This window comes from Rhea pennata, chromosome 20, assembly GCF_028389875.1.
Source record: "Rhea pennata isolate bPtePen1 chromosome 20, bPtePen1.pri, whole genome shotgun sequence".
NCBI lineage: Eukaryota > Metazoa > Chordata > Aves > Rheiformes > Rheidae > Rhea > Rhea pennata.
Window position 1 is genome coordinate 5,600,683 of NC_084682.1, and position 12,878 is coordinate 5,613,560.

Below are 12,878 nucleotides of genomic sequence, written 5' to 3' on the forward strand. Positions count from 1 at the left end.
TCCTTTTATTCTACACTTTGTTCACCTTACCCTGGTAGATGGTGGGAGGATGTTAATGTTGATTTTGATCGCAGCTAGACAATACATTAATGAAGATGTTCTGAATAGAAAAATAGTGACAAGTTGTTCCTTGATTGAGGCAGGTTATAAAGGAACAGCTGCTAAAGGAGTAGCTCTCGCGCTCTCCTGGGATCGTGGGCTGTGATGGGCTTTGCATCGTGCACTCTGCATCATTAAAGCAGCACTTTGTTGTAGGTCAGCTGAAAGTGCCCTCTGCCAAGACTGTGTTTCTCAGCTGGGTGTGTAACCTCTGTGGGCTCAAAGGATGTTACAAAACCCAGAAAAGCTTAAGGAATACTTTAGCTTAAAAAGTTCTGCTTGAAGTGTGAGTCCTGAAGGGTCACATGGAGGCAGATGAAGCAGAAGGAAGTTGCACTTTCAAAGGTTACGTTCTCACGTTGGAATCTTAGCTTTGAGATAAATAAAACTCCCGGACCAGGACGCACATAGGCGCCAGGCTAGAAACAGGGCAGCAACATTGCTCCAGAACTACGAGAATTCATATATCACCCACCAATCTTAAACTGTGATTGTCTACGTTTCTGTGAAGGGCTTCCCTTAAGTGCCCCATGCCACGAGCCTCATTGCAACCTCTTCCCCTGGCTGAAGGGAAGGGAGAGCTCTGGGAGCGGCGCAGAGGCAGGAGGTGGCAGTGGGGCAAGGCCGGTCTTTCTTTCTTGCTCTCTGCCACAGCTGTTGCTTTGGCACCCAGGGACTTTCGGGGCTGCTGGAGCCCTGGCCTGGGAGTCAGGCGAGAGCAGTTGGGCCCCACGAGCCCCTTACTCGCTCCCACAGGGCCGGACACCCCGGGACCTGCCTGTGCCCAGTGACCCAGCCCGGGGCAGGAGGCTCCGGAGGTGCTCAAGGAGCTTGTGGCAGAGCCTCCAGCCACTGCTGTATTTCAGACATTCTCCCGATGCTAGACAAGGCCCAATTGTAATAAAATTACTGGAGTATTTTATCTAATTAGTTTAAGTTAATTTCAAGGCAATTGGGTACAAACCGTTAATTCAGCTGGGATGCCTGCTATCCTAAGAGAAGCACTAAAAGTGGTGAAATCACACCAAGATTTAATTGGTTCCCACCGTAAAATCCTCTCCTTCACTGCCCTCTTACTCGAATCCCACATTCCTTGGAAGGAAAAGGCATTGCGGGGAGAGGGGACACACTTGCAGGTTTTTAATAAAGGATGTTAATAGCAATTTTGTCATGCATTTTCATCCTTTATAAAATATTAACGTCCATTTTAGACCTCTTGACTGAGAGGCACCGATAATCAGTGCAAATACTGGCGGTGGGAACTACAACTCTATTCCAGTACTATGGATAGGAATTCAAAATAAACCTCCAAGGGCTGCCCACTCTTTAAGCACAGTCTTCGCCTTCAACGGTTTGGAAGCTGAGATTTGTTTTCTAAAATTTTCCCTGTCTAAATTGCAAAGGTTTTGTAAGTCTGGAAAGGGTTAGGTATTTATTTGAGATAAGTACATCTCCAGTGCGCCTGCGGTCTTAAACAAGCCAGCGAGCGCTCCCCTTGCAGAGGCGCTAAGGGCTTGCTCACTTTATAGGTTACTAAATAACTCTTTGCTCTCCAGCTAGAGCATCTTGTGAAATAGCTGACCGGTGTCACAGCCGTGTGGGATCGGTGCGGCTGAGAGAAAGCTGGTCCAACATGATACGGCAGATTCCAGGCCTTACAATAAATCTTCACACCAACAAGTTTCCAGGAAGTTTATTTTTAAACTTGATAGTTGAGTCTAAATTTAGTATCAAATTGATTTTTTTTCCTCCTCCCCTATGAATATTAAGAGCATCTCTACCTCCTGCCTCTCAATGCACTTCTCCTTGCAGGGGCTTTGCCACCCGATTTTTGAAACAATTTATGCAAACACGGTAAGGTTAAGAGGTGCTCGAAGAGCCGGTTGACATTTAAAGCCCTGCGTTGCAGAAGAAGCACGCGCAGGTTCGCTGAGTGCAAAGTAGGTAGCTAAATTGAGACATCGTGCAGTGCTAATCGTTGCTGCTCTTGTGGCTGGGGGGGTGCTGGAGTGTTAGCGCTGGGAGCTGCTTGAGCGCGGCGCCTGATGGCAAAGCTCACATCTAAGCTTGGAGAGGAGAAAAAAGTGCAACGCAGCAGCACGAGCGGAGCTGTGTAAACAGGGCCTTGGCAGGAGAAGGAGCGTTTCAGGTTTGCAGCCGGTGCCGGGAGGGCTGCCCGTTGTGCTGGGTGTTTGCTTTTCCCTCCTCTGCGCCCCAGCAGCACGGCTTCCCACCTTTGATTTTTTTTTTTTTTTTTTTTTTTTTTTAATGAAAAATGGCAAAGCTGCAGGGTCCCTGCCTGCCGCGACCTCACACGCTTTTATCAGTGTCCCTTTACCACACCAGCCAACGTGTTCAGTTCATTTCATAAATAATCTGGGGTGCTTTTTTTTTTTTTTTTTTTTTTAAATTATTATTAACTGTAACAACTAGAGTGCAAGAGCCGCTTTCACTCTGCTGCTGTAATTCCTTGCTCACCAGCTGCCCTGTGCATCGCTCAGGCATTGCAAATGCAGGCACTTTAGCTCAGGCCACGTCAGTCTTAACCATGCAAAATGCAGGTGGAATTGCAGGTTAAGCCTCGGTTATCATCAGTCATCACCTGCGCGAATGGCGCTGGCACTAGCTGTGCAGCCAGAGGGTGCAACACCCCGGTGAGGCCCGGCTGCCGGGCAAACCTGCCGCGCAGGAGCCTGAGCTGTTGCTCCCTGCAGGTGGGGCAGCGCTGCGCTGAGGCCGCCCAGCAAAACGGGTCAGGCCAGCAGCGACCCCCCCCCCCCCCCCAAAAAAAAAAATCCCTCCCGAAAGAAAAAAAAAAAAAAAAAAACACTCAAAAAGCTTTATTAACGTCAAAGCCGCTCCCGCCCGGAGGCCCCCCCCCCCCCCCCCCCCCCCCCAACCGGGCCGCTGCTCCCTGCAGTCCCGCCCGCGGCCGCGCGGCGGCGCCCTGGCTCCACTGCGGGAGGGGGCGGCGGCGCCGCGCGGGGGCGCCAGCACGGGGCTGGCACCGGCACCACTATGGCATCGGCACCACTATGGCACCGGCACCAGTATGGCACCGGCACTGGCACCACTATGGCATCGGCACCACTATGGCACCGGCACCAGTATGGCACCGGCACCAGTATGGCATCGGCACCAGTATGGCATCGGCACCGGCACCAGCATGACATCGGCACCGCTACGGGCTGGCACGGGCACTGGTACAGGCACCAGTACAGGGCTGGCACAGGCACCAGTATGGGGACTGCATAGGCACCAGTGCAGGGCTGGCACTGGGCACCAGTACGGAGCTGGCACTGGCCGCCCGCACAGGGCTGCCTCTAGGCACCAGCTTGGGGCTGGCGGGGGGGGGGGGGGGGGGGGGCACTACTGGGGTGTGAGCGGGCACATCGGGGGGGGGGGGGGGGGGGGGGCTGGGCATCCCCATGGCCCCGCCAGGGCTGCAGGCGGTGCCTGGGCAGAAACCCCCCGGCAGCTCGGCCGAGGAGCAGTGGGGCAGGGAGGGCCGGGCCCCCTCCCACCCCGGGGCGCTCAGCCCCCCCCCCCCCCCCCCCCCCCCGGCGCTGCAGCTAATGGGCTCATCGTTGCGCTGGGGCAGCACTGATGCAATGGCGGGGGGGGGGGGATTAGCCCGGCGGCCCCCCCCCCTCCCCCACCCGCCCCCCACGCCGGCCCCAGTCCACTCAGCCTCTTTGCACCCCTGGCCTCCTCCAAAGGCCCCGTGGACCCAAAATAACCGGCTGCACCGGAGCCCCGGCTGCGGCGGGGGGGGGGGCAGGCATTAGCCCCCCCCCCCCCCGGGGCCTGCCCGCTCCCTGCCCCCCAGCGCTCCCTTCTCCCACGGGCGCCGGGCGGCGAAGGACGTCCAGGCGGCGGTAATAAATACGAGAGGAATTTATTGAAAAAGAGGCAGGAAAGGGGCGGGGGGGCACAGCGGCCCCCGAGCCCGGGACAATAAATAACGAACGTGCTCCCGGGAGGCACCAGGTTACAAAATATGGCTCTGGGCGGCGGGTCCCGGCGGGGTCCAGCCGGGGCCGCCAGGCACCGCGGCGAGGGGCTTGGGGGGGGCCCAGCCCCACCGGCGCCCCGGCACCTGAGAAGGAAGGGGGCTGCCCCCGCAGGGTCTCGCCCCGGGGCCAGGCAGCGGCAGGGGCAGCGGGGGACGGGGGGGGCACGGGGACGGGAGGGGGGCCAGGCGCGCCCCCGCCTACCTGAGAGCCGCCGGCGGCGGCGTCCCCGGGAGCCCTGCGGGCACCGCTCCGCGCCGGGACTCAGCACCATGTGGGGCAGCCCCAGCTGCCCGGCGCCCGGGCGGGAGCCCCACGCGCGTCCTCTCCGGCGCCGGCTCAGGCGAGGATCTTCTGGGGGATCTCCACGGAGGCTTTGATGAAGATGGCGTTGTCCCGCACGTAGTTGCGCTTCTTGATGTCCTCGTGGGAGATGAACTTGGGGTAGCCGAAGCCCAGGGTGCTCTCGTCCAGGGAGCTGCGCGAGGCTCCCGGCTTCTGGAAGTTTTTCCAGTTGGGGTCGGGGTGGAAGGTCTCGGTGATGTGCTGGGGCTTGGAGAGCGATGGGTCGCTCTGGTCCAGCAGCGAGAAGGTGACGCGGTAGGAGAAGGGCCACTCCAGCAGGTTGTCGTACTCGCCCGGCAGCACGCGGATGTAGACGGAGAGGTGGCTGCTCTCGCCGCTCCCGTTGCCGTTGAGGAAGGCCGAGACCTGGAGCTTGTAGCCGTACTTGTGGGTGTAGAAAGGGGGGCTGAAGAACTCGTAGTTGCTGCGGGCTTTGGCCTCCTGCAGCTTGCGGGCGTAGTCGGCGATCTTCCAGATGAGCGTCCCGTCGCTGCTCACCGACAGCTCCTCCACGTCGCGCCGCAGCTCCAGGATCTCCTGCCGCTGCCGGCTCACCAGGGCGCACACCATGCCCAGGTGCGCCTTGGTGCTCTCCTCCAGGTGCCGGCCCATGGCCAGCTTGGGGCACTGCGGGAGGCAGCGGCAGCGTGAGCCCGCGGGCCGCGGCCACGCCGGCGCGCGATGGCGGGGGGACGGCGAGGGGGACAGGGTGGGGATGGCATGGGGACCCCAGGGTGAGATGGCATGGGAACGTCATGGGGACCCTATGGGGGTTTGGGGGAACCACAGTGGGATGGCTTGGCATCGCTGTGGGGACACAGGTGGGACGGGACAGGGAACCCAAGGGACATCATGGGTCCCTATGGGGACATGGGGGAGCCAAAAAGTGGGATGTCTTGGGGATGTTGTGGGGACACCGGGGTGGGACAAGACAGGAAGGGGATGCCATAGGGACCCTCTTGGAGCACAGGGATGCCATAGGGACATGGAGATTTGATAAGGACAGGGGGTGGCACAGGGACACTGTGGGGACACAGGAGTGGGGTGGGAGAGGATGGGGGCACCACGGAGCTATGGGCCCACCAGGGTGGCACGGCACAGGGACAGTCTGTTGGGATGGCAGGGGGATGCCAGGGTGAGACAGCACCGGATGAGGACCCCATGGGCCATGGGGTCGGGACACGACAGCACGGCAGTACCCCGCGGTTGGGCCGGGAGAGGCATGGGGAGGCCTGGGCACGGCACGGGGGGCGGCGCGAGGATGCCGGGGAGGGGGCCGCGGCGGGGGGGCCGGCGCAGCTCACCCGGTGCTTGCAGCCGGCTTCCTTGAAGGGGCACAGCAGCATGGCAGTGTTGCAGCTCTCCTTGAGGTGGGTGGGCACGTCCTCCCGGGCGATGCTGGGCGTCCCGCACTGGTTGGGGCAGGGCACGGGGTACCGGGGACACTGGTACTGGTGGTTCTGGGGGCAGAGGGTGGCCGTCAGCGGGGCAGCAGCGGCGGCGGCGAGCCCGCGCGGCGAACCCCGGGCCGCGTCTCACCTGGATGGTGTCGAAGACGAACTCCTTGGCGCAGTAGGCGCAGGGCTGGGTGCGCTTGGGGCACTCGGCCAGGGCGTGCTGGGGCAGCAGGCGCCGCATCATGCGCGCCCCGCACTTGTTCTCGCAGTACACGCTCTCCTGGGGGCACATGCCCTGGTGGCCCTGGGCACCCCGGCAGCGGCGTCACCCTCCGGCCAGCCGCCCGCCCCAGGGGGCCGGCGCCTGCCGGGGGCCGGGCCCCGCGGTGCCCCCGACGGCCCCGCCGTGCCCCCCCACGGTTCCCCCACCACGCGGCGCGCCCGGGCTGGCGGCGCCCACCTCGAAGGCCTCGCCGGTGAAGTCGCTGGCGCAGAACTCGCAGGTGACCCTGCGCGTGGGGCAGCCGTGCTGCAGGTGCTCGGGCAGGTCGCGGCGGCTCAGCTTGGCGCTGCACCGGTTGGGGCAGGGGACGACGTTGAAGGCGCAGGTGCCGAGGTGGGCCTGGGGGGCGCGGGGCCGGGTGAGCGGGGCCGGGCCGCAGCCCTGGCCGCCCCCGGGCGTCCCCCCCGCCGCCCCGGGCGGTACCTGCAGGTGCTTGATGAGGCCGCTCCAGCGGCAGCCTTCCTCGCTGTGGATGCAGCGGATAGCCAGGCTCAGCACTTGCGCCTCCAGCTCCGGGTCCGGGTAGATCTGCGGCGGCAGGAGCGGGACGTCAGCGGTGTCCCCCCCCCCCCCGCCCCCGGCGGGCACGGGGACCCCGGCTGGGAACCGGGGCGGGCGCTGGGCTCGGCTCACCTTGGCGTAGTCCAGGGGCAGCTGGTCCTCGGGGCACTTGAAGACGCCTTCGCTGCAAGAGAGCGGAGCGGGGATCAAAGCGGGACCGGCGCGGGGCCACGTCCAGCCGCCGCCGTCGGGGAGAAGCGTCCCTAATCCCGGCCATGGCCGCTCCATCTGTCTGAGCTGGGAAATGCCCCCGCCAGACGCACCCCCCCCCTTCCCCGGTCCCCAGGGTCTCGCTGCTCCCCGGGGCCTCGGCAGCCGCCGCCAGCGCGGCACCATCTGGAGCCCCGGCGGCCCCCCGGCGCCCCCACCCCGGATTAACGCAGCGTGCCGGCGGGCGGCCGGGCACGGGCCGGGGGAGCTGCCGGCGGGCGCTCGGCAGCCAGGTGCCGGGGGGAACCGCGAGCCGCCGGATGCTGCATCTGCGAGCCAGATGCGCGGCCCGGATGTGCGGCCCGGGGGCTCCCGCTCTGCAGGAAACGGCCCCGGCAGCCCTCGCGGCGAGCCCGGCTGGGAGCCCCGGCAGCCCCCAGCCCAGCCGGAGGGCACCCCGGGCACTGCGCCCCGGCGGCCGCGGGGCAGGAGGCACCGTGCACACCAACTCCTCCCGCAGCCCCAGCCGGAGCCCGGGACCAGGGGCAGCCCGGGCGCCGGCGTCCTGCCAGGGCAGCTCCGGACGGGGATGCGAGGTCGCCCCGGCCGGGCTCGGCGCAGTCTGCACTGAGCACCCCCCCCGCCCCGCCAGCCCAGTGCCTAATCGCTCCGCGTGCCCTTGGCCGACGCCGGTGCGGCCTCGTTCGGCCCTGAGCTGGGCTGCGAGGCGGCAGCACGGAGCCGGCGATGCCGGCAGCGGTGCGGGGACATCCCCCACGGCCGCCACGTCCCTGCCCTCGTGCCCAAGGAAGCCCCCGGGGTGAGCGCGGGGCCGGGAAACCCGGCCGCCCCGGCGCCCACCGCGCGCCCCGGCCTGCCCCCCGTGCTGGCACGCGGGTGTTTCTGCATGGACCGTCCCCAGGTGCCCGCGGAGAAAGCGGCTGCCCAGTGGGAGTCGTGGCCCTTTCCGGGGAGACCCCCGCCACGCAGCCGGTGATGCCACAGCAGCACACGGGGAGCCCCGGCAGCCCCGCGGAGGCCACGTTCGGAGGCCTTGCCCCCCGCCGCACGGCGCAGCCAGCTGCGGAGGAGCGAGGGGTCCGGTGCCGGCCGGGGAGCGGGCTGCCGATTCGGAGCGGGGCGGGGGTCCGGCGCCTAATCCCCGACAAACCCTGCCCCATTCCTCACGCTCGGCCGGGCAGGGAATGTGCTGAGGCAGCGCTCGGAGGGGTCCCGGGGAACGTCCTTGCCGCTGACCTTCGCGGCGTGCCGGGGCGCAGCCGGGTTACAGGCAGGGGGGCTCCAGCCGCCCCCCCCGCCCAGCCCGAGCAGCACCGTGGCGCCGGGCGGCTCTGCCCGCGGGACCCTCAAACCCGATTTTGCACAAACCCAGGAGTATTGCAAGAGCAAGGGGTGACCCGGGCATCCGGCCGCCCCAGGGTAGCGTGAGCTGCCCGGAGAGCGGATGCGGGAGCAGGTCGTGGCGGCGCTACCTGGCACTGGCCCCGGGAACGCCCGGTTTCACAGAAACCTGGCTCCGGCGGCGGTGCCCAAGGTCCCCCCAGCCCGTGCAAAGGTCGCTGCGCCGGGTGAGGCCGAGCCCCGCGCCAGCGGCGGAAACCGGAGCCCGGGGCACCGCCGCGTGCGGCCGTGTGCCCGGCCCGTGGGATGAGATGAGCCTGGCACGGCCCATGGCCCACGGCCCGGCTGGTGGGCCGCCGGGGGGAGACACCCCCGGGGTTCCTGCCACGGGGCAGGACGGCCAAAACTGCCAGGCACGTGCCACTTGCCAGGCCATGGCCAGCACGTCGCCGGCCCTGCGAGGGGGACACCGGGACGAGGGGAGAGCGAAGCCCGCGGCCGCGCCGGCAGCCAGGACACCTGGGCTCTCCTGCCGGGCCCCAGGCCCCCCGGTGACGGGGAAGGGGCCCCTCTCCCCGGCCCCAAGCAGCCCGCCGGGGCTCGGCGGTGCGCGAGTTGCGCTCGCCCGCGGCAGTGCTGGGACGGAGGGCGACGCGGATGCCCCCCGCTCGGGTGCAGCATCGCGGTGCAGCGAGCGCGTGGCCCCGGCAGCTTCCCCGGCAGCTTCCGTCCCACCGGGCTTGGGCAGCGAGGGGTTAAGCCCAAATCTTTGCGAGTGTCTGAAACTCAGCCGCCGAGCTGCGCTTCATCCGCTTCATCCGTCCCCTCCTCTTCCTCCCCGGCGCGGCGAGGGGCCACGGGCCGCTGCACCCCGCGGAGCGGCTGTCACGGGCTGGGGGGCGCCGCCCCCCCCCCCGGCTCCGGCAGCGCCCCGGGGCCCGGCGCGGCGGGGACGCGCGGGGGCAGCGAGGCCTCGGCCCCCCCCGGCCGCCCGCCCGCAGCGGCTCGGGGCGCGGGGGAGCGCGGCTCGGGGAGGTGGCGGGGGGCGCCGCGTGACGTCACGGCGGGGCGGCGGGTGACGTCACGGCGGGGCGGCGTGACGCCAGCGCTCACCTGAGGAACTCCTGGAGGCAGGTGTCGCAGAAGCGGTGGCCGCAGGTGGAGACGCGCACGGGCTCCCGCATGGGCTTCCCGCAGAGCGGGCACAGCACCCGCCGCCGCGGCCGCTCCAGCAGCTTGTAGTCGTAGCCCGGCATGGTGCGGCCGCCCGGCCCGGCCCGGCCCGGCTCGGCTCGGTTCGGCCCGGCCCGGCACGGCTCCGCTCCGCGCTCCGCTCCTCCGGCTGCGGCTCCGCGCCCGCTCGGCGCTCGGCTCCGCCCGGGGGCCGGACGGGGCGGGCGGCAGCGGCGGGGCGGTGGCACCGTCCTGGCGCCGCCCCGCTGCGGGGGCCGCGCCCCGCCGGGAGCCCGGGGGCTGGCGGGGAGCGCGGGCAGCGCCCGCACCGCGCCCTTGCTCGGGGCCAAGGGCGAGCGCTGGTCTCCACGTCCCCTTCGCGGGGGGCATCCGTGCCCGCGCACGCAGCGCCAAGCGCGCAGGGCAGCGCAGGCCTGGGTGCCGGGCCGGGGGGGGGGGAGCAGCTCATGCAACAGGGCCAGGCCAGCCCGGGGTTCGGCCCAGAGCGCGCGGCGCGGCGCGCCCCATCCTCGCTGGGACCGCACGCGTGCTCCTGCCGCAGAGCGCGCCCCGCGTCCGGGCACTGCCCGTGCCAGGGCCTGGGCTGCGCCGCGGCCGAGCCGCTCCGCCTCGCCTGGAGCCCGTGCAACAACCAGCAGCCCTCTGGCCCATGGTTTCTCGCCCCCAAGCAAGGGTTTGGAGGGAGAATAAAAGAAAACCTGTCTGGCTCCAGCCCCCACTTTACTCTTTCAAAAATCAGAGCAGCATATGGGATTATTTGCCCCTTTCCCTGGAGATGGATAGGACCAGATGACAGGCTGCAAGCTTGTGTTAGTCCCACCAACGCGCGCTCCAGCCAGCTTCCCAGTAAGGGAGGCAGTTGCCAGAGACCCAAATGTTAGCAGTTTTCAATTAGCAAATGGCAGAGGAGAGAGATTCCTGGGGGACACTCTAAGCAAGTCAGGCTCTATCACTTGTCACTCAAGGAGCTCACGTTACTCTTCACCCCGAGAGGCTCTGCTCAGAATAAAATCCTCCAGCAGCCTGCTGGGGGAAGGAAGGCAGCCTGCCCGTTCTCGCTGCGGTAACAGCCGGGAAACGGATGGATGACTGATTTTGGGGGTTATCCTGCGGGCTAGCGCTGGGCATGCAGTCGAACCTGCCCCGTCCACGGCTGGGTCCTATGAGCTGCAACAGAGCTTTAACTCCTGGATGCCCAAATAGTGGGAACCCTTGCAGCAGCATGTCAAGCATGAACAGGCGCTGCAGGTTGTGCTGACACAACAGCCAAGGGGTCTTTTCCAAGGGACGTGACTAGCTGGCAGCCTGCTCTGGTGGCAGAGAGCAGCGAGCTAAACTTTAACTCGCTCCCAGAGGGCCTGGAAATGCAGTGTGCAAAAAATGGCAGTGGGTGACTGCAGAGAGCAGGGAATGGCTCAGCACCCCAGGCATTTCCCTGCGTGGCAACTGCCTGCCAGTGTTGTCGCAAACAGGCTGTCCTGGGGGGGGAGGAGGGGGGGTTTGCAGCCTGGGGGTGCAGTTCTCCAGGGCCCCATTTGCACATAGCCTTCAAACTCCCAGGACGGGGTCCAAAGGAAGCCCTAGGGTCTGTCTGGTTCTGCCACTAAGTCACAGCGCGCCCTGGAGCCAGGCATACGTTGTGCGAGCAAGCGAACAGAAGACACGCAGCCAGCCACTACCCCGGACACCCGTCCAAACACGCCAGGACCTGGCCCAGTCTTAAAACCAGCCCTGGACACAGTTATGAGACTGGGTGAAGGCCAACAGCACAGGCCCGTGGCTCATCCGTCAGCATCCCACAGGGCAGTGGGACTCCCTGACCCTCCCCGCAAAAGGCACATGACGCACCGCTCCTGCAAGCTTTTTTGCCAATGTGTCTCCAACAACAGGCATTAAAACAGAGCAGAGTTTTATCACTATTTACTGCAGCTCTTTGATGTTTATAATTTCTCTGTTTCTAACCCCCCTGAAGAGCACCTCTGCTAATTAGCTAGGAGCTGACAAAGCCGTCAGAAGGTGCTGGCTGTACCAGCAGGACAGCTGGGCTTGGAGGTGTCAAACCCTTCCACAGAGCCTGCAAACAAAGATCTCCTCATTTCCCCATCGCCCTAATGAACGCCCTCCCCGCACTCAACGTTACAGCAAGGCATTTGTCTCACACAAAGGCAACACTCAACCCCCAGGCAGGGCAACTGCCTTTGCAGAGGCAATACGTCCTCGGTCCGCGATGACAGGTCAGGCCTTGAATCCCTCTGGGCTCTGGAAGGCTTTCTGCCTTATTCCACTTGTCTGCATCTTCCTTGCATCACTGCTTCATCCCTCTGCCTTGCATTTTACCTTAAATTGGAGGGACAGAAAACTGACACTCTGGCGCCTGGAGATGTTAACAGGCGGAGCATTTTGCCCCAGGGAAAGGAGTGGGGAAGAGTCCTCTCCCTATTCCTGGAGACTGGTCCTCGCAGAAAGGCAGGGTGAGACGGGGAGCGAGGTGGGCGGACAGATGGACAGTAGCTGTGCCTTCTGCAAAGCCTCGTGGGAACAAGGATATGACCAAGACAGAAATGTCAGAATCGAGTCAAATCAGCTCAGGGCTCAGCAGGCATTTTTGGCTATTTCCTGCTGATAGCAAGGGCCTGAGGTCAGTGGGACGCGTAATCTCATCAACCATGGGAACAAGCATGCATTAGGCCCTGCCTGAATACGGCTCCTTTTGTAAGCGTCTCTCTCCATGGGCTCCCTCCAGGCCCTGATGCTAGGAGACAGGCTTTCCCTACATGAAAATTAACAGGCCTCATTACCCCCAAATGAGATCCGCACCTCGTTGCCTGTTGGGAACACCACCGCAGAAACAGGCAGTCTCATCCCTTGTCACATCACCTCCCCTACCTGCTTGTTTCGGCCATGCCTTGGTTAGCAGGAAGAGCTGCGGGACTCGGACAGTCCCCGGAAGGCTGAGCCCATCTCTTCCAGCCATTTCCACCACCAGCTCTGCAGCGCACAGGACTCGGGAAGAAAATAAGGATAAAGGGAGAAACCCCGAGACCTGCAGTTTGCACCAGGAGCTTCTGCAGGGAAACAAAGCGGCAGACGTGAGGAATGTAACTGGCCTATTTGCCCAGGCTGCGCTCTGCCTCCGGCGGCACGGACATGCCTCGGCTTGTCGCTTCAAGAGCTATTGTTGCTCGGGGCTGGGGGCCTCTTTGTTTCTTTTACCCTTTCGCCAGGCTTGGTCACAGCCCGGTATTAAATTATTCAAATGATCTCACTGGGCTTCACAGCTGAACTCCTGCACCGAGTATGCACAGGCTGTGAATTCCCGAGGGCTCCAGCCCTTGCTGGCAGACCCCTGGCCCAGCATAAAACCCACCAGGAGGACAGAAGAGTCAAAGCAGGCCCCCCTACCCGAAAACTCGCTCAGGGCCTGGAGCAAAGGCTCCTGATAAAAAGCCAATATTAAAGCCAGCAACACCTCAG

General features: G+C 64.7%; 1 protein-coding gene across 1 annotated transcript; it reads right to left on the minus strand.

The window, feature by feature from the left end:
* Positions 1–4,374: 4,374 nt before the first annotated feature.
* TRAF4 (TNF receptor associated factor 4) lies at positions 4,375–9,504 on the minus strand. The gene is made up of 7 exons (XM_062592512.1): positions 9,324–9,504; positions 6,771–6,822; positions 6,561–6,665; positions 6,315–6,476; positions 5,997–6,158; positions 5,762–5,917; positions 4,375–5,084 (listed from the first exon to the last, which is right to left on the minus strand). The coding sequence occupies exons 1-7, from the start codon at positions 9,464–9,466 to the stop codon at positions 4,452–4,454; spliced, it is 1,413 nt and encodes a 470-aa protein (XP_062448496.1). The 5' UTR covers positions 9,467–9,504; the 3' UTR covers positions 4,375–4,451.
* Positions 9,505–12,878: the final 3,374 nt, after the last annotated feature.

What these genes read in the sequence shown, in the direction of transcription:
- TRAF4 (XM_062592512.1), bottom strand. Translation starts at nt 9,466, where the DNA reads ATGCCGGGCTACGACTACAAGCTGCTGGAGCGGCCGCGGCGGCGGGTG. An exon ending in GCCTCATCAAGCACCTGCAG is followed by an intron (nt 6,477 to 6,560) that starts GTACCGCCCGGG and finishes CGCGCCCCCCAG; the next exon opens with GCCCACCTCGGCACCTGCGC. An exon ending in AAGCCGGCTGCAAGCACCGG is followed by an intron (nt 5,085 to 5,761) that starts GTGAGCTGCGCC and finishes TGCCTCCCGCAG; the next exon opens with TGCCCCAAGCTGGCCATGGG.